Source organism: Condylura cristata, unplaced genomic scaffold, assembly GCF_000260355.1.
Source record: "Condylura cristata isolate star-nosed mole 26May11 unplaced genomic scaffold, ConCri1.0 scaffold00035, whole genome shotgun sequence".
Lineage (NCBI taxonomy): Eukaryota > Metazoa > Chordata > Mammalia > Eulipotyphla > Talpidae > Condylura > Condylura cristata.
In genome coordinates, this window is record NW_004567136.1 from 5831556 (window position 1) to 5851810 (window position 20255).

General features: G+C 49.6%; 1 protein-coding gene across 4 annotated transcripts in view; it reads left to right on the forward strand.

Annotated features, from left to right (window-relative positions):
* APBA2 (amyloid beta (A4) precursor protein-binding, family A, member 2) overlaps window positions 1-20255 on the forward strand; it is a 163985-nt gene that overhangs the window by 104517 nt on the left and 39213 nt on the right. For all 4 annotated transcript variants that reach the window (XM_012732735.1, XM_012732734.1, XM_012732733.1 and 1 more), the window contains one exon: window positions 4512-5505. In XM_012732735.1, the coding sequence (XP_012588189.1) occupies window positions 4552-5505 (954 nt within the window). In that variant the 5' untranslated portion in view covers window positions 4512-4551. The remainder of the gene's footprint in view (window positions 1-4511; window positions 5506-20255) is intronic.

Here is a 20255-nt window from a genome sequence, read left to right on the forward strand (position 1 = left end):
CGCCAACTCAGCGACGGTCCCACCTTGATATCACTAAATTTTCTTCCTATTGCCACTCCGGGGGCCCGGGTGAGGGGGCCTGAGTGACCTTTTAGGGAGATCCAGCTTAGGTGGAAAACACTCTTAACGGGAAATAAAGTCTCCATAATAGTCACAGGGCTTCTTTGATGAAATGAGGATTCAAACTTGGGAAGCAGCTGGACAGATTTTATTCTGTGAGGATTGTTTCAACAATATGAGTTTGAATTTGTATAGTGAGTCATTGACATTAAAAATGTAATTATTCTTGATGGGAGTTTATACATTATCCCAACCTAAAAATAGTTTGATGCTCTCTGTGCGCAGAGGGAATCCGTGCAGGCTTTAATGTCTTTCCAAAGAATGTACTGTAGAGATGCAAAGCCCGGGTTTCCTTTGTTAAATCTTCCTTTGGGCTCCTTGGTCATTGTCAGTGGAAGTGAAAGGACTGGTTTCCCTGAAGGCATCAGATTGTGTATCAAACTGTTTCAGACTTCAAGTCTGTGCAGATGGTCTTGCTTTTCTAGTCTGCCAGAGCAAAAGGGGTCATTTTCTAGAACATTATACAATATGTTCACAGGACCAATGTTGAACGTATAAAAATGTCTTGCTGGGCAGTAGAGGGTAGAATGGAAGATGATTTCCTGGTCTGCTGACAGCATGCAGGTTGATCATTGGTCTTCATGGTTAAGTCATGAGGAGGGAGCCTCTTTCTTACGTCTGGACAGAGATGGATGACCCCGGCCTGGTCTGCTTGTTTCAGGGAAAAAGTCCTCGCTTTGTGGAGCCACAGGAAGCCTGTGCTTCTCCCCCCAACATTTATGGGGTCTATGAGCTGCATCCCATCCCAGCTTCATGGGGGTCCAGATACCCCATAGGAGGGTCCACGCATTTTCCCTTAAGCAAACAAATCTGACCACTCTGTGGAATCCTTTTTCTTTGATGGTGAAGTATTTAGCTCATCAGAACACTGTACATATAAAAGAGAAGGAAGCCTAGCTGTCTTCCAAGTGGTTTTTCTTCCAGCGGTTTGCCAACTTCGCTGCACATTGAAAGTCTGCTGCCAGGTCACACTTCACACCAATGAAACTGGAATACCAGACCCCAGTACTTGTAAAGACTCCCCAGTTAATTCAGGGTGCAGCAAAATTTGAGGAGCTGTCAATTACCCAATATTCCAACACCCTTCACTGATTTGGATAGTCTTTTTTCACACTCCTTAGGTTGACCCCCCACCCTGTTGTTAGTGTGGAAAGTTCAGTGTCCTTGGAGGCTGATCACCCTACCTGTTTCAGACTACTAATTTAGGTATAGTTCTGTTTCTGGATTTCTACTCTACCATTTCTATCCATCCAGCCACAAGACCAGATCATCCAAATGACTATGGCTTAGAATACGACAGATCCTCAAATATGTTTGCTCAACATTTTGTTATAAAACTGATGAGGGAAAAAATTACATTCTCAGCGTGGGCCACTGCCTTTCTGGAGTTGGCTCAGACTTGCTGGGGTGTGGGTTTCCTCCAAGGACCCCAGTTTCCTTCCACATCCCAAAGCTGTGTGTGCCTATGAGTTTCATTGCGTGACAAAGTTGTCCAAGTCAAGGTGAGTGTGTGAGTGTGGGTGTGATGTTCCTCCAGATGTAAGAGTTGGGCTTCCCCTGGCTCCCTGAATTGCCAGGGTAAATTCTAGCCCTTGGCCACCCTGAACTGGAATAAGCAGTTTGAAAAGCGAATGACTGAAGATTTTTGTTGAGTATTAGAAGTCTTTTGGGTCATTGTTGAGAAGTTTGGTGATGTTTTTGTAGCCAGAAGTAGGCAATAGAAATGTACATCTTCATTATAATAATTTGCCTTTGGTAAAATTGATTTCATCGTATTTGCTCATTTTGATTAAAGTCAGAGTTCCCAAGAACCCATTGGCAATGATGTTAAATGAGGACCTACTGCATAGTTAAGTAATTGATAATGCATGTTCTCCCTGGTTTTATTTTCAGATATTTTTGAGCTGTTATCACATGTTTATTTTTCTAAATTACTTGAGAATTTCTGGATCTAACTTTGCCCAATATTTCACTGGGATTTTGCCTGGATAACCTTATATTATAGTTGATTGGGATCCTTACTAGTACGCTCTGGGGCTGTCTCATGTTATCGTCATGTCCTTGAGTCTCATGTTGCCCCAAAGGGTGTTTTCTATAGGCGTCCGATGTGCGTGTGTGTACAGCTTTTACCCCAAAGGTGATAGAGAACTTAAAGTTAAGACAAGGCACTGTGTTTCTGTCTGTTCTTTAACAAGGAGGTGAGTCCCTGCAGGGTGCTGGCCCTGGGGAGATACAGAAGCGCTGCAGAGATGCCGTCACCCCCCCAGGGTGTAGGAACTGTGTGCTCACTTGTGAGTAGCTGCCATACCTTCTGCCACAGGGATCTGCTCCCCATTAACCATTGCATTCAATGCTTGCTTTTGAAGGATCATTCTGGGAGATGCTGTTCGTGGCCATTGTGTTCGTTAGAGTGTGGGCCCCAGTTTCACTGGCATCCCCCCAGCATAAGGCAAGTCCCTGGTGTCTGACCGTCCTCTGTGAATGGTAGAGGCCAGTTTTAAGATGACGAATGGCTGGGAGGAAGCTCAGTGCCTTGGATGTGTCCATCGAGTGAACACCGAGCATCTTGCTCCCTGACTGGGGAGAAACTCCTGGAATTTTCCTGCCAGTTGCAGGGTTAGGGGATAGGGTGACTCTGGAGGGCATTCAGACCCTGCAGGGTACATCTCAGTGGTGAATTTCCTGGTGTGGGGTATCTCTCCAGTCTATGTACTTCTTTCAGCGCTTTGGCCGTTCGAGAGCCCCTGGTGATGAGAAACTTGGAGTGAATTAAGCATGTGGCTTAATCAGTAATTGTGCTCACACTCTGAGTGTCTGGACTGGATGAAATAATTATCTCCTCTATTCTTTGGGGAATATTCATAATGCTGTGACTGCGACCATCTGGTGTACCCGATCTCATAACAAGATGTGTGTTAGGCAACCACAACAGGCAAGATGCTGTGCTAGGTGCCCTGGGGGATACTGAATGCAAAAGGTCTTTAGCTTATGACTTCCCTGGGGAGTCAAGGCAGAACAAAGTATATTGGGGGGCAAGTGAGGAGCCTGGGCAGGGATTGCCTTGGGAAACCCTGTGTCCCCTCCCTACTGATCCCCGCTCCCACTACTTTTGCTTGCTAAATACTTGCTGATTTACTTTTTTCTCATTCCCCATTTTTTTTTTTAGTTTAAATGCTCATTAATTTTTTAAAAATTTTGGTAAAATACTGGTAACATACTTATCATTTTAACCCTGTTTGAATACACAGGCTCTCATTTCTTAACAGCAAAGTACATTTTTTTAAATCAATGCAAATTATCATGCAAATTAAGCAAGAGGCACGTGTAATGCAAAAGCAATTGAAAGTAAATCTCTAGACACCCACTCAGCTTAAAATATAGAACACTGACAAACATTTGAATGCCCAGGTATGGATTCCCCTTTCCAGATGCTTCCTCAAGTCACTATTCCCTGAGAATAGTCACTTCGTCAGTCTCCCAGCCTTCTGTTCCCCGGAGTGTCTTCCATGCTGGGTCCAGAGAGAGGGAGGTGAAAGAGAAACCCCATGGTCATGTTCTTGCTGAAAATTGCCTAAGGATTCTGCATAGCTTTGGGGATAAAATGCACCGCCTGGCCACGGGGGCCTCACCAGCTTTGGTGCCTGGGGTCTTTGCAGGAACGTGCTACCTAGCCCACTTCCTCTGCTCCTTCTGCATGTTCCTCTTCTCTTGGAGCCAGGCAGGGCCGTCCTCCCCCTAAGGGAACACCTCCCTCCTGTGTCCTCACCTCATAGAACCGAAGGGGTTGTTGCTCAGCTTGAGCATCTCTGTAGGGTGCTTATCCTGGAGCGATCCTGGCCAGTCCAGGCGCAGGAGGAATGTGTGTGACTTGGGGTGAGGAGCAAGGGGAGGTTTCTGTATCAGGGAGGGCAGGTCAGGCTCGTAGCTCACAGGAGAGAGGGAACTTGGGTCTCTGAGCAGCAGCAGAATTTGAGTGTATCTCCTCATCTAGCTGCACCATGTTGAGCAAGAGCTCCTTTTCATTTTAAAAGCAAACAACCTGACCTTAAGGCCATCTGTCCTGGTTACCTGGGCTGCCCAGCTGAGTGCGCACTTTTAAGAAGCCATGAATGAGCTGGTGAGTTTCAGGGAAAGAAGCTGGGGTCCTGGCATGGGGCCTTGGCCTCCCTCTCCTCTCATTTCTCTGTGGCCCTCGTTTCTCGGTGGCACGCACGCTCCTCCGTCCCGGCCCATGATACGGCTGGGGTGGGCTGTCACATTATCTGAACAGATGTGTGTTAGCTTGTTCTGAGAAAGCCTGCCGGAGACGCTCTGGTGCATCCTGGTGTGACTTTTGGGGTGGCCGTGCTTTGTGAGGTTCTGACTCCTCTTTCTGATGTTCCTCCTCACAGTGGCTGTCTCCAGGGAATGATGGCTGTGTGAGCATCTGCCATGGCCAATCGGAAGCGTCAGAGCACAGCAAGCAGCATGCTGGACCACAGGGTGAGGCCGGGCCCCGGGCCTCACAACCAGGAGCCCGAGAGTGAGGACGTGGAGCTTCCCCTGGAGGAGTATGAACCCCAGGGCCTGGAGCTGGCCACCCTGCGGCCAGAGAGCCCCACACCTGTGGAGCAGGGGTGCCATGACCACAGCCCAGACGGGGACTCCAGCTCCGACTATGTGAACAACACCTCAGAGGAGGAGGATTATGACGAGGGCCTTCCCGAGGAGGAGGAGGGCATCACCTACTACATCCGCTACTGTCCCGAGGACGACAGCTACTTGGAGGGCATGGACTGCAACGGGGAGGGGTACCTGGCCCACGACGCACACCACCTGGAGACAGATGAGTGCCAGGAGGCGGTGGAGGAGTGGACAGACTCGGCAGGCCCACACCCGCACGGCCACGGGGACCAAGGCAGCCCGGACTACCGAGATGGCCACCTCCCCATCCCGGAGGACGAGGCTTCCGTCCTGGAGGCCCAGGACCAGGAGGAAGGCGTCCACTACTGCCCCAGTGAAGAGGGCTACCAGGACTACTACCCCGCAGAGGCCAATGGGAACACAGGGGGTGCGGCCCCCTATCGCCCCAGGCGTGGGGAGGGGGAGCTGGAGGACCAGGAGGAGGACATTGACCAGATCGTGGCTGAGATCAAGATGAGCTTGAGCATGACCAGCATCGCCAGTGCCGGGGAGGCCAGCCCCGAGCAGGGGCCCGAGCCGGCACCCGGGGACCCCACGGAGGCCTGCCCGGCCAGCGAGGCCAGCCGGGGCCCCAGCAGGCACGAGGGAAGGCCCAAGTCACTGAACCTCCCTCCTGAGGCCAGACACTCTGGAGACCCTCAGAGAGGCTTCAAGACCAAGAGCAGGACTCCAGAGGACAGGCCAAAGTGGCCCCAGGAACAGGTAGGTGCCGGCCATTGCGGGGAAGGGCGGAGGGGCCCCGGGAACGAAGGAGGTTCAGGCGTAGCCGGCAAAGACGCCGAAGCAGAAGCTCGGGTGAGCTTGTCCTTCATCCAGGGGCGCGGTTGCTGTGTGCTCATTCAGGCCTCGCCTGGCCCCCGGGCCACCCGCAGACGTGTCAGCAATGCTGGAGAGTGTCCTGGTGGGCCGCTTGGTAGCCAGCGCCCCCCGGAGACACCCCCACTCAGCCAGAAGCGGGTCTCGCCCTGGGCCTGCTCATGGTTGGGGTGGAAGTTGGGGGTGATTTCTTCAGGCTGGCAGGACGTATGTGCTGGTGAGCGCTCACTGCTGTGCCAGTGGTGGGGTGCCCCACGGGCGAGGGCCTGTGACCTGGGGACATGTCACAGGGCCTTGTACTCAGCGACACTTCTCTGAAACTCTGGGGACTTTGGTGTGATGCGCCGTTTGCTGTAAGGAAATATTTTGAAAAGAATTATTTGAAGATTTGACAAAGTTCTCAGAAAAGCATTGCTTGCTCTTGAAGCCAAGGGATTTAAGCAAAATCATATTTTCTTTGAATTACAGAAAAGTGTGTATTTTCTTTCTTTTTTCTTTAAGTTTTATTTATTTATGCTTACAGAATGGGGTACAGGCCAGAGATGTGGAGGGTGAGAGGATTCGCCAGAGACAGAGTGGGGAGCAGAACAGGCAGATCAACGAAGTACACTGCTGAGGGGAGCAGCGGGCGGATCAGGAGAGGTCTGCTGCACCGTGTGGGTCAGCTCCCCGGCCTGGGATCGAACGTATGCTGCAGTGGCTTTGGAGAGCTTCCTAGTGCTGTGCTGTAACCTGTTGCGCCACCAGGGAGGGCCCTATAAGTGTGTATTTTCATAAGCACATTTGAAAAACTGCCTGTTGAGGGGGAAAAAAAATACTGTGGTCACACAAGATATGATTCTTAGAACTTCCATTTAAAGAAGTATATAGGTATATATGTATGCACACGTGTGTGTGAATATGCGGGCCAACAAAAACTTATGCTTGACCAATTATGGAGCAAATGATGATGAACTGCTGTCAGACTTTTAAACCCCTTAGTTAGTATTTCCCCCCAGAAGAGTTCATGAGTTTGAAACACACACACACACACACACACACACACACACGCACGCACGCACACTTCTATCTGGTAAGAGTTTACGTCAGAACAGAAGTCACATTGACTTGCATGAGATTTCTGGCGCTTGCATTTCGATGCCTCTTGTTCTCTTCAAAAGAGTAGTAAGCATGATGTGCCCTTACTTTCTGGGTGTTCTACCATCCAGGACTATTCTGCATTCACTGGGAGCTTCAGGGAGCAAGGAAGCTGCTGTCACCCCAGCCAGTGTTGGGGAGCCAACCCCAGGTGGGTGACCCTGGGCACTAGGTCTGGGCTTCAGTGAGAACCCAGTGGCACCTCTTTAGTCTTTGGCAGAGCTGGGCTTGTCCCTGGCGGTGGCCACGGCGCTGCAGGGGATGATGTGGGCCGCACAGGGTGCTGACATACTATGCACCCCACTGGAACAGATGACTCCCCTGCAACGTTCTTGTCAAGAGAAAGTGAGCCTTAGCACATAGGGGTTAAGCCCTGATGTTTTTGCAGCTTTCAAGGGGAGCTGCAACAGGACAATTTGAAAGGGCAGACCGTGGGCTGGGGGCCTGGGAGAGGAAGGGGTGGCTGGGGGGACAGGGCACCTTCCAGCCACTGGTGAGGGTGGGGGTTGGATGTGCGCTCCTGAGAAGTGACCTTGAGTGGAAGAACAGGTAACTTAGAGCAGGTAACTTTTCTCCCCAGGTAGTGTTTTCTTGAAGCAAAGGCTCTGGTCAGGACACAAAAGAAGGTCATTCAAGCTGGTTCTGTATTGCATAGCTTTTTTGGTTCCATTCACGCATTCATTTGCTGATTAATCCCACTGTGAGGAGCCTGGCTGTTCCAGCCACAAACTGGAGGAGAGGGGTCCCCAGCACTGCCCCCCCCCCCGAGGTTGCTGTCAGGCCTGAACAGATGTGGGTAGGGTCTTCATGTCCTGAAGACCCCAGTGGCCCCTTCGAGAGGAAGAACTCTGGAATTTGACCAGAAAAGAGTGGTGATCCAGGAATTATCTTAAAAGCAAGATGTGTGAAAAAGTGCACTGGGGGATTTGGTGATTCCTTGCTCACAACCTGCCTTCTAAAAGGGAGTCCCTTACCTTCAGGCCCTTGCTTTTCCTGCTTCCTGCCCAGACTATGGCTGGAGCACACAAAGCCTGCTGACCGCAAGCAGTGTGAAGGCTGCCCTCGAGACCTGGGCCCTTCGGTTCCCTGTGCTGGACACTCAGTGGAACCTTGCTTTGAGTTAAAGCTGTAATTGAAAAAAAAAAAAAAAAAAAACTGAAGAAAGTGGGTAACATTGAAGCCACCTGGAAGCTTCAGACTCATACTTTTTATTTACTTTATATATTTTTAAAGATTTATTTATTTCTGCTTACAGAACTGGGTACAAGACAGAGGTGCAGGGGTGGTGAGAGGATTCACCAGAGACAGAGCGGGGAGCAATACAGGCAGATCGACGAAGTACACTGCTGAGGGGAGCAGTGGGCGGGTCAGGAGAGGTCTGCCGCGCCCTGTGGATCACCTCCGGGCCGGGGATTGGACTTGCACTGAAGTGGCTGCAGCCAGCTTGCAGTGCTGCGTCCTAACCCATTGTTTGTCTTTTTTATTGCTGAGTAATATTCCATTGTGTATATGTACCACATCCTGGAAGGGATCATGCTTAGTGAAATAAGCCAGAAAGAAAAAGAAAAATACTGGACAGTTTCACTCACAGCAGGAGTGTAAGGGATCATCAGGAGAAAACAAAAAAGTAATTATAATAAAGTAAAAACAAACATCAACTAACTGTAAGCCAGAGACATTCTAAGGGAAGAAAAGGGGAACAGGATCAAAACTGGGGTGGGAAGAACACACGGGACTATGGTGATGGCACACGGGTGAGGTGGTGGTGGGAAGCCCACGGGGATGACAACCGAGATGAAGAAAATGTACAAAGTGAACAATCATGCAAAAAGTATATTAAAAAAAATAAAGCCCCACCAGGCTGTTGAATCCTAGCCTGGAGCTCAACAAGGTGCCACCTTCCAGTCTGAGGAGCTATGAGGCAAGACTCCCTTGGAGGAAAAAGTGCCTGGCCCCTTACCTCTTTTCTCCTTTTTTTAGAGCTTGAAAAATTATCCCTGGATACTTTTAACAGGATTAATAGTATTTTATTAGTTTCTGCACAGATGGCAATATTACAATAGATGCAGGAACGGGAAGGCGGAGAGAGCGGTCCCTGCACCCTGACACACCAGCTGTTTCCATTTTTCTCTTCCTTCTCAGACTCTGATGCAGAGCACCAAACTGTGTGGACTTGCCATTCCTACTTCAGAGGTGGTTTTGCCATCCAGCTTTTAAAATCTGACATGAACGTTCTTCCTTCGCCACCCAGTTCTCAGGGTTAAGTCTCTGCAGTGGCTGTTCCACGTGGGAGAGACGCCACAGTGTCTGTGCCCACCCGGCCTCCAGCAGAGAATGCAAGTGTCATTCTTTGTCTTTTTTTTTTTTTTATTTATTTACTCAGATTTTATTGGGTTGCCACTCATTTGCACCCTGTATAATTTGGGGTGTATCCATATGTGGGCAAGTGTTGAGACATCTTCTCTGACACAGCGCTGCCTTAGCATCTTTGATCATATCTCTCTCTTGCCATTTATGGGAGGATAAATTCCGTGCAATGCCTGCTGGCCGTCTGCCCGTGATTCTCTAGTTTAACGTGTCTCTTCTCTGAAGGTCCCATTCATCCTGTTACCTCTCCAGGATTAATGCTTCTCTGTGTCCACTGGATCGCTTTGCACCTGGAGAAGGTGCATTTTGCTTGCCGATGTTTTCTTTGGAATTTCACTCACTTTTCTGTTGTCTCCGCTGCGCTTTTTGAGACATGGATGACTCATCTGTCACCTTTCCACCTCCTTTGGGTACAGAGGGATGTATTGGCTGTTTCTGTTCCCCAGCTGGGGTGGATGAACATCACCGAGGGAATTGCTTTAGTCTGACCGATATAAAAAATGACTTGCTTCGTGCACAGGAAATGAAATGCATGCTCCCAGAGGTCTCCGGTGCCGCGGGGTCGTGCATTCTGAGCAGGCTGCACTTCGCAGGTTGACTCCCGGCTTGTACAGCTCTGATGAAATGAGAGGCCCGAACTGGGGGGGAACAGGACCCGAGAGCCCAGAGGAGATGGCCTCAAATTGCAGGAAGAAGGGAGGTGACCGTGGGAACAGAGGAGACTTCTGTGTGAATGTTTTTGAGCTGAAAGTTATTTCCATCTGAAGCAAGTTTATTGAGGAAAATTTGGAAATATAGGCCAAAACTGTTTTGCTGTGTGGCATTATAGATTTCCTTGGTTAAGAGCTTTCAAATAAAAAACGCAGACTATTGATATTTCCCCAAGCATCCTCTAAACAATCAGTGAGCTTTAGACATTTGATCTTCATTATTCGTGAATATTTTGTGGATTTGCATACCTGCTAAAGTTTACTGGTAACCCTGAAATCAACCTTCTTGGCATTTCCCAAGGTCATTGGCAGTTACATGCAGAAAAGGTCAACATTTGGGTCACCCCAAGAATATAAGAACGGAGAGATTCCCCCCTTCTTCCTGAGCTCTTATGCTATAAATACATGTCCTCCCCAAGGTCTGCTTGGTGCCAGAGTTGTGCATATGTGTGCTTTTTGTTGAGATGAAGCAACACCTGAGTGTATCACTGAGGCTGCCACATGTCTATGGAGAAAATGTGTTCGTGTCCCATAAGTTCCCCTCGGGTGATAATGCTGTTGGCTGTGAGTTCAGTGTGAACGAACCAATCCCCAGAAAACAGAAGAGGAAATTCACCAACCTTATAAGAGGCTGGAAGGGGCATCAACATCTCTAGGGGCGATGGAGTGAGGAAAAGTGGTTGAATTTGTGGACTGATGAATTTGTGGTTGAATTTGTGGGGACCACCCACCAAGGCAGCCTAGTGGATGACTTGGTCATGGGACTGAAAGGACAAGAAATTTACAGTCCTGCCACAGGTTCAGAACGTTAGTCTCTTCTTAGGTAGTGCTTTATGATAAAGCATATAATTATTTGGCAACAACACATATTAAATAAGGTGTTTTTAAATAGAGACACCCATAGAGCTTATGCTTGATGGAAATCTGGTGACCAGAGTTTGGCAGGACTTCTGCCTCTGTTTCTCCTGGGAGCAGTGGTTCACTGTCAGGCCCTTCCATGTTCTTGGCAACTTGGTAGCCTGTGACTACAAAGAAAAGGAGAACTGGCTGTCTTGGCCTGGTAGGTAAGTTGGAGAAACTTTGCCGCCAAGCTTCCTCCTGCTTGGAGATTTGTTCCAAGCTTGTACGCGAGCCCAGTCCCAGGCCCAGCAAGAGACGTCCAGTGCTACTTGGCCATTGTATGTCCAACAAGGGCTTGGCCACCAAGCCTTTCCTATCCACGCAGGACTTTTCAGGAAAGTAACCACTGAAGCTGGCATCCTCGGGGGCAACCAGCCAGAAGTCGTGACTCCTCAAGACCTCTCCTGTTAAAAATCCTCCCTGCCAGGGGGATTCACCATCAACCCAAAGTGGTGAGGGTGGGATAGTGTTTATCGGGACTGTTGGTTTCTGAGGACTTTGCATCCAATTGTGGGCTGTCCCTGGGGATGCCCTGGGCCGTGGGTGGGGTGGCCGGCCCACTGACTGGGGCTTCATGGGGAGCCCCTCTGTGAATCTTACAGCAACCACAGAGACGCACTAGTTGGCTTCCCCTTCACAGATGTCTCTTACGTGGAATAAGCGCCACAGCCAGAGTGACGTAGCTTAAGGAGGGTAAGTAGTCCACATGATGTTGTGACGGGGCACCCCACTGTGAACTGGGCTGCCTGTCTGTGGGTCCTCACCCACATGCTTAAAATTTAGTTGTACTGCAGACACACTAAAGGGTCAATAATGGATTATTTACAAAATGGGAAAGGAAAAGGCACAACCCAGGGAAAGAGAGAGATACAGGGTAACTAGAATATTTGAAGGGCTCTGCTGGCTTGGAGCTCTGGTAACAAACTTACTGATAGCCCCGGTCACATGGTCCCAAGAGCCGTTGCCCAAGCTAGGGAGCTCCGTTGGAAAATGGCGCCCTATTTATCCTCCAAAGTCCCAGAATGCCTGCTTAGCTCCGCCCTTGGGTCCTCGCAGTTCTCTCCCTGGTACTGCTGGGAGTTGTAGTTTCCAGTCAATAGAGCAGGGTGTGGAGTCCAGAAAGCTGGAGTAGGGGGTGGGGTCCACAAGACTCTGCAGAGTTCCTTTAGGACACCCTTCCCCTTAACAATGTCAACACTTAACGCTTCTGATGCTGCACAGCACAACCATGAAGGGTGGCCTGGAAGTACTCAAGCCTGGTTATGCCCAGGGTGCCCATGACCCTGCCTGTGGGGGCCTGAGCTAGTGGGGGGACTGGGCGGTGCTCCTCCTGGCCGACTGTGGTCTGGTCCACTAGGTCATCCTCTGACTTGGTGTTATGGGGCTGTGTCGTGCCAGTGAGGAACAGTGGACTAGAGGCCTCCGTCTGTCAAATTGTCCCAACATCCTGACTTCACAGGGGCTCAAGCCATAGATCAAATGGGTCAAATGGAGATAATTCATTTGGCATTTTTCTTAATTTTGTTGAGCTTTGATGACATGAAATATTGATGAAAGGAATGCATGAGTGTGTCCAGCCAGAGTGTTTTAAACACTGAGGCGGCATTTCTGCATCCACCTCTGTGGTCTTCGTGGCTTCTGCCACGCGGAAGGCAGGCGGTGAGTGTGGAGAGCGGGCTGGGTGCCACGGGTGAGTTTCTATCACCCAGCAAGTACCTGATCCCTCGAAGAGGGGCTTGCTGATCACTGGCGCCACGGGTGGCTCCTCCCTGGTCCAGCCTGTTTGTCCAGCACCAAAGTGTGTGCTGCAGACATCTGCGGTGTGTCTGGGGTGGGAGGGCCTTGTGGTGTCTCAGTGTTCTGCTGGGTTTGGCAAGAACTGAGTTGATTCTTTTGTTCCTCCTCCCCATCCCCAACAAGTTTCCTCGTGTTGGGTATCATCAGCTACTTTTAAAATATCCTCTCTGGGACACTCCATTGATTGGGAGAAAATATTTGCATACAATACTAATGACAAAGGACTGGTCATAAAGATATACAAAGAACTGATGAAACTCAACAAAAAGAAAGTGAACAACCCCATCAAAAAATGGGCAGAAGAGCTAAAAAGATACTTCTCCAAAGAGGAAATGCAGATGGCCAACAAGCATATGAAACAATGTTCAGCATCACAAATTAAAACCACAAGGAGATACCACCTCACCCCAGTGACAATGGCACGTATTAAAACAACTAGCAACAACAAATGTTGGCAGGGATGTGGAGAAAGGAACTCTCCTGCTGGTGGGAATGCAGACTGGTCTAACCGCTATGGAAAACTGTTTGGCGGTTTCTCAAACTTCTAAACGTGGAGCTTCCATATGACCCAGCAATCCCACTCCTAGGTATCTACCCAAAGGACACAAAAACGCCAATTCAAAAGGACACCTGCACCCCCATGTTTACTGATGCTCTATTTACAATAGGGAAGACATGGAATCAACCCAAATGCCCAAAAATAGATGACTGGATTAAAAAGATGTGGTACATATACACAATGGAATATTACTCAGCAATCAAAAGAGGTAAACTCATGCCTTTTGCAGCAACATGGGTGGAGCTGGGAGGGATCATGCTTAGTGAAATAAGCCAGAAAGAAAAAGAAAAATACCGGATGGTTCACTCATAGCAGGAACATAAGGGATTTGGGGGGTGGGGGGGGGAGCTGGAGAGAAACAAATGTAATAAAGTAAAAATGAAAACAACAAACAATTATATACCAGAGGCATTTTATGGGGGTGGGAGGGGGAATGGGATGAAAACTGGGGTGGGAAGAGTGCGAGGGACTACGTTGAATTGGTGGTGGGAAGCCAGGGGATTACAACTTAGCTGACAAAATGAAGAATGATGTAAAAAATAAAAATAAAAAAATCTTCTCTGGGCCTGCAATTCTCCTGTAATAGACTTATTTCCCAGGGTTGGCCATTTCCAGGGCTGCAGGCACTGCCCATCGACTCCTTGCCCCGTGGGCTGGGGTCACTTCATCGCCCCCTTGGCCATCAGTTGGCCCGCGGCTGTGTGGGACAGCTGGCAAGTCAAATGCACGTTTGATTATTTGGAGTTTCCAAATAATTGGCTCTGCCAATGCTCTCTGGAAAGAGCCCTCTGATAATAGCAAAAAAGAGAGAGAGAGAGAGAGAAAATCAATACATCATATCCAACTTAATACGGCAGTTAAAGCGAGGCGTGATACGGGGCCCCCAAGCCGCATCAGGCCTGCCACTGTTTATCCGTGCTCGGTGTAGAAGGGCTTTCGCTGTGGCTTGGCATCTTGTGAGGGACCTTTCGAGTCTGCAGTAGACATGCTGGCGATGAACAGGGAGGGAGGATGCTGAGGGCAGGGACCTTGGCCTGGCAGGTAGAGGCATGGCGCTGAATGCTCGCCCCAGGCCGGTGCCTCTCACCTGAGCCTGCTCGGTGGCCGAGGAAGCTCCTGCTCCAGCAGGTGGCTACTAGGGCCCGGCAGGTGGAGGAGGAGAGCCCAGGCTGCTGGCGCTCGGGGCCACCCTTAGCTCCCATGGAGCCGCGGGGATGGTAGCGTCTCTGGTGTTGACTCTGGGCCCAGAGAGAGCAGGCTGACTCCCAGTGGGTCAGAGCCCCAGAAAGTTACGGGCAGGCATTGAGCCAGGGGCTTGTGGGGCCACGGGGCATGGTCTAGTCAGGGGCAGGCCTGGCCCACCTTGTGTCTCCATGGAGGTGGCTCTCCAGTCACCTCCCTCTTCTGTCCACACACGTGTGGCATCAGCCCCGCCTTCGAAGCCTTTGCACATGGGAAGCTCCGTGGGGGGTTCCCACGGTTCCTCTGCCCTCACGGTGCTGTGGCCTGTGATCACTGCACCTTTTGCTACTAATTCCCAAGACTACCTTGAAAAATGAAATCCAGTGGGTATAACCTTGGCATTGTCAACCTGCTGAGCTTCCCAACTTGGTTTCTCCAGCCTTATTTGCTAAGTCAGTACAGTGACTTACTGGATTTTTTTTTTTAAAGATTTATTTATTTGTGCATACAGAACTGAGGTACAGGCCAGAGGCTCAGGGGTGGTGAGAGGCTTCACCAGAGACAGAGTGGGGAACAGAACAGGCAGATCGACGAAGCACACTGCTGAGGGGAGCAGCGGGCGGGTCAGGAGAGGTCTGGCGCGCCATGTGGCCACCTCCGGGGCAGGCGGGAATTGAACTCATGAGGAAGCAGCTTTAGATTCTCAGTGCTGTGCTTTAACCCGCTACGCCACCAGGGAGGGCCGACTTACTGGATTTTTAATGAAGCCTTTTGAACGCATAGGATCAGGGGTGGCTGCTATTGTTATGGAGCAGGCTATTTAGCAGAAACCCCAATTGCTTCAGTACTTAGTTAAAGCCAAGGTTGTCCCCCCCAAATCATGTAAAGCCCTTCCACTAACAGTCATCTAGAAAGTACTTTTGCTACTGCCAAGCCTTAGCAGCTGATGTCCTGGGTCCCAGCCCCATTTTGCCAGCTCCCCTTTCTGGAGCATCCTAGATAAGCACCCTGCACCACTGTGCATTTCCTGGGGTTGTGGGGAACAGAGGTCGACGTGGGCTGTAGGTCACAGCACTCGCCTGATGCCGGCAATGGTGACTGTAAACCTGTGGGAATCTCTTGAGGACGTGGGAAGGCGCTGGGGGACTGCAGGTGGATTGCATTGGGACCATGCTGGGCAGGGCAGGGATGGATGCCAGGGTGGGTGGCAAGTGCAGAGGCTCTGGGCTGAAGTTTGCTGATGGCCGGACCGCACGTGGCAGTGTGTGGTCATCCCTAGCATGGAGCCAATACTGGGGTTGTGATGGGGTGGAGCCCCGCAAGAGGACCCTGGGAGGTGAAGGACCTGGGTTGAGAATGTTAATGAGGGCCAGACAGACGGGCCATGCAGGACAGAGAGAAGGACATCAGGAGGGCCACATGCAGGGACTCGCAGCCCTGAGTAGGTCCATACATGTGCAAGCAGAAGGGGTAGACAGGCAGGAGGGGCCATCGGAAGTGTCAGTGGGTTGAAAATGCCCACAGTGCTTGGAGCTTGAACTGAATTGCATCACTCGCACTGATCTGCACGGGTTTGTGTCTAGAGCAGATTGCAGGGTCAGAGAGCGGGGCCGAGTCAGAATGGAGGTGGGCATGGGCCCACAGGGGTCTCCCATTCTGAGTCCTGCAGTGCTGTCCACAGCCCTTAACATGTTCGAGCAGCTCGAGGCACATCCAGCTGACACAGATCCAGCTAGTCACATGACATTCCCTGGGAAGTGCAAGACTCTGTGGAAGAATTTTTAGAAACATCTGTTCAGGAAGAAAGACCACATTGCTGAACATGAGACTTGGAGTTGGGTAATGTCACATGGGCATGCTCGCCAGAGGCAAAGCAGCACAGCCGTGGCTTCCACGGGGCTTTCGCATGGCAGCCAATGCAAGTCAACGACTAAAAAGGACTAAGTAGCAGGACGTCAACCAAGAAGACTCCTAACCCTGCATCAGATGACATGTACAGCTCAAAAAAGCTGAGTGCAACTCAGAGACATGGAAAAGGAAGTGACGGGCAGGTGCTCCCAGGACCTGACTTCAGAGTCCACAAATCCAGGCCTATGCACTAATTTCACAATCAGCCTTCACAGAAGGTTGTTGGTCTCTCTCCACCTGAGCCAAGCCCTGAAGGATGTTGGGAACTGCCCTGCTCCTTTGGGTTCAGTAACAAGCACATGTCCCAGCCTGCAGTAGCAGAGTCCAGGTTCCTGCAGGACACTTAGAGGTGACGTCTGCTGTCCATGGTGCTGAGGCGCTGCTGGGTCTCCTCCATGGTTGGCCAACCTGTGCTGCTCTGGCTGCTGTCGGTGAGCCTGACCTAGATTTTGGAGGTGGATTTGCACCTCCAGGGAACAGTTTGGGACAGAATCAGCTTGGAAGGATGCTGCTGTTTCGGGGAGCAGTTGTGTAACCCCTCCACCCACCTTCCTTGCCCAGTTCTCTCCTTTACATTGCTCCACCATTGCAAGTGACCGTTGAATCTACCTTTGAACCTCGGTTGTCCACCCTCAGTTTTATGATGCAGCCTTACCCCACACCAACACTTTACACAGGCTTTGTGTCCCTGCTTCCTCTCAGAGCAGCCCTTGGTACTTCTGGGGGAACTCTGCTTCCAGGGCCCCGAGTCTTTGGGTCTTGACTGTCAGGCACATCCTCACAGACTCACTTACCCAGTATATCTTCCTCAGAGGGACTCAGTCCTTTGTCATGTCATGCCTCAGCCAAATTTTGGGTGCTTCTGGGTTTCCTTGTCCTCTTCCTTCTTTTCTCATCATTGTGAGTAGAAGCTCTTCCTTGCTCTGATTATTCCTTGCTACACCTATGCATTCATTAGTTTGCTCATTCATTCATTCCTTCACTGGGACCCAAATATATAAAAGATGCACACTAGCCACTTTTAGAAATATGGGTATTATTCTTCAAGAATGGAGGGATAATTAATTCATTCACTCATTTTCCAAACCTCTCCAGAAACAAGGGCAGTGTTGGGTGAAGATTTCTCTTTCTGCACTGTTTGCAATTACAGGGGATGGTGCTCAGAGTTTTTCTTGTCTTATATCTTGTTAATATTTAATATTCAATGCCTTTCTAAATATCAAGAAAAATGACATAGGGTGAATTAACCCAAAGGATTCCAAGTTGCCTAAAATAAGGGCAGTTTGACCTAGATTTAGAGATTGTGGTGTGGCAATATTTTTTTAGGCATTTGTGAAAGGATCGTTTTCTCCCTTAGGGCCATTGTTATAGTGGTAAAGTGCAAAAGAGTAGCTTTTTACCTACAGTAAAGTATTATTTAGCCTTAAAACAGGAAGAAAATTTTGACACATCCTAAAATATGGATGAGCCTTCAGGATATGGTGCTGAGTGAAATAGGTCAGGCCCAAAAAGATAAATCCTGTATGATTTCCCTTATATGAGAAACTTAGGTTAGTCAATTCATAGAGACAGAGAACACAGTCTTGTATTGCTTAACTACAGGGTCATGTTCTAAGAAATGTGTCCCAAGGAGACTTCATGGCTATGTAAACATGATAGAGTGTGACTTCTCAAATGTAGGTGGTGTAGCCTTCCACACACTTAGGCCAAGCACAAGGACTACCATCACCTATGTGTCCATCATTCTGTGGCACCTGAGTATAGAGGGGGGGTGTCTAGGGGTTGGGCGAGAAGGGACTGGTGAGTTATTGTTTAATGGGTACAGAGTTTAACCGGGGGTGATGAAAAGATCTGGAGATGGATGTTGGGGGTGGTTGTACAAGAGTGTAAATGCACTTAATTCATACAACTGTCTACTTAAAAGTGATTACAGTGGTAAATTTTATGTTATATGTATTTATCATAATTTGAAAAACATGAAAAGAAATAGCTTTTGCCCCATTAACTGACCAGTTTGAATCATCTAATACCAAGTTGAGCCAGTGAGAACCAAACAATGAAATCATTCTGGGCCAGCCCACATGAGCTTGGCATAGCTGTGGCAGGAATGGGCTGACCACACCCAGCTGGGCCTGCAGACACTGGTGTGTGTGGCCTGGGGTGGTTCTGCATATTTTGGAAGTTTCAGGAGGATTTTAGGACTAAAACAACACATGGGTAGGATGTTCACAGCCTGAGTGGGAAGGGGACTCCTTGCCTTCTCTCCCTGTAGGACTTGTGCAGTAACAGATGTGACTCCAGCTTGGCAGGAGTGGAAGAGTGGAGGGGGGACCGCTGTGTCATCACTGCGGCCTCTTTACCTCAGTGCAGACTACAGGCTTAAGTGAACTGGTCGATGGCATGCCTGTCAGTATCATTGCCGTAAAAATACATAAAAATCGGCCCTCCCTGGTGGCGCAGCGGGTTAAAGCACAGCACTGAGAAGCTAAAGCCACTTCCGCATGAGTTCGATTCCCGCCTGCCCCGGAGGTGACCACATGGAGCGGCAGACCTCTCCTGACCCGCCCTCTGCTCCCCTCAGCAGTGTACTTCATAGATCTGCCTGTTCTGCTTCCCACTCTGTCTCTGGTGAATCCTCTCACCCTCCGCATTTCTGGCCTGTACCCCAGTTCTGTATGAATAAATAAATAAATCTTTAAAAAAAATACATAAAAACAATGTATAAAAAAAAACAGCTAATTCTGCTCTCTTCCCCTGTTTCAGCAAAAGCAAGGATTCTATTTTGCATATTTATAAAAGCTGAACTTGTAGACTTGATAAAATCTAAATGGGTCATTTGTGTTTTCTTTATGTACTAGCTGGCTAAATTGTTTCTTAACTTATGAATCACAAGATTTTGTGTTGATGTTTGTAACCTTAGGCAGCTCCATTGAATCTAAACTCAGTTGTTTGTAATTGAGGACTCTTACCAGTGACTGAAGCAGAGAGCACCTCAGTGGGAGAACAAATGAGTTGGCTATAACTTTGCATAGGATGGCATTTCTGTATTTGATAAATATAGAAACAGCTCCTCTGAGTAAAATTCTGAGACTGACTTAGTGTGGGTCATTGCATTTCCTTTGACTCACGCCCTTAGTTTCACTCCGTGTAAGAGGTCTGGCTAGCTTTTCTCAGAATGTGCTCAGGACTGTAGGCTGAGTGGGGGGGCTCAGGGGAGCTGTGGACAGGTCTCAGGTCTCAGGCCCTGAGCTTGCACTAAAACCAGGAGACAGCTCTCCTGCCTTGGAGAGTGGCTGTCATTAAATGCTACTGACCCAGGGCTTCTCACCCTCACGCTAGCAGGGTGGGGAAACGTGTCAGTGGGTGTTTGCAGCAACCTTGAAGAAACCATGGGAGATGTAGCCAAGTGGGCCCCCAGCCACAGATTTAGTGCGGATTTAGTCGTCTGCTAACTGAACAAAACCAAATGCAACGTTCTACATCCTTTTCCACAGGTGAAGTTGAGGCCCGAGAGTGCCATGTGAGGCCACGGTGGAGGTGACAGCCTGCCTGTGCTTCCCTCTGGGGCTCCCTGGTCTAGCAGATAAGGATGCACGATGCCCAGTTAAACCTCACTTCCAGGTAGCTGCGGCATCATTTTTGAGTGTAGTAGGTATGCTCCATGAACTTCCTGGACACGAGGGTGAGGGGACCATGGGGGGCTCCTCTTGCCCGGCCATTCACAGACCTGCCTGGAGATAGTAAAAGACAGATCTGTTGGCTGAGTCCCAATTCTGGGGGGGGGGTCTCGTCATGATTCTTTGAAGCTGCAGGAAAGATGCACCCCCACTCATGCGGGTAACTTTTATAAGGATAAATACTTGATCCAAGCTCCCGCTGTCGACCACATAAATGTCACGGGAGTGACCTGAATGGTAAGAAGGGTGGAAGAAAGAGAACAATGTTGTCGTTTTCCTGAGCCACTCTGTGTCAGGGGATAGATGGGAGTGCTTGGGGAAGAAGGTGTCCAGGGTGAGGCCGGCCTGTTTGAAGCTGGGGTGCATGCTCTCAGCTGGGACCCCCTTGGAGGGCCTTTG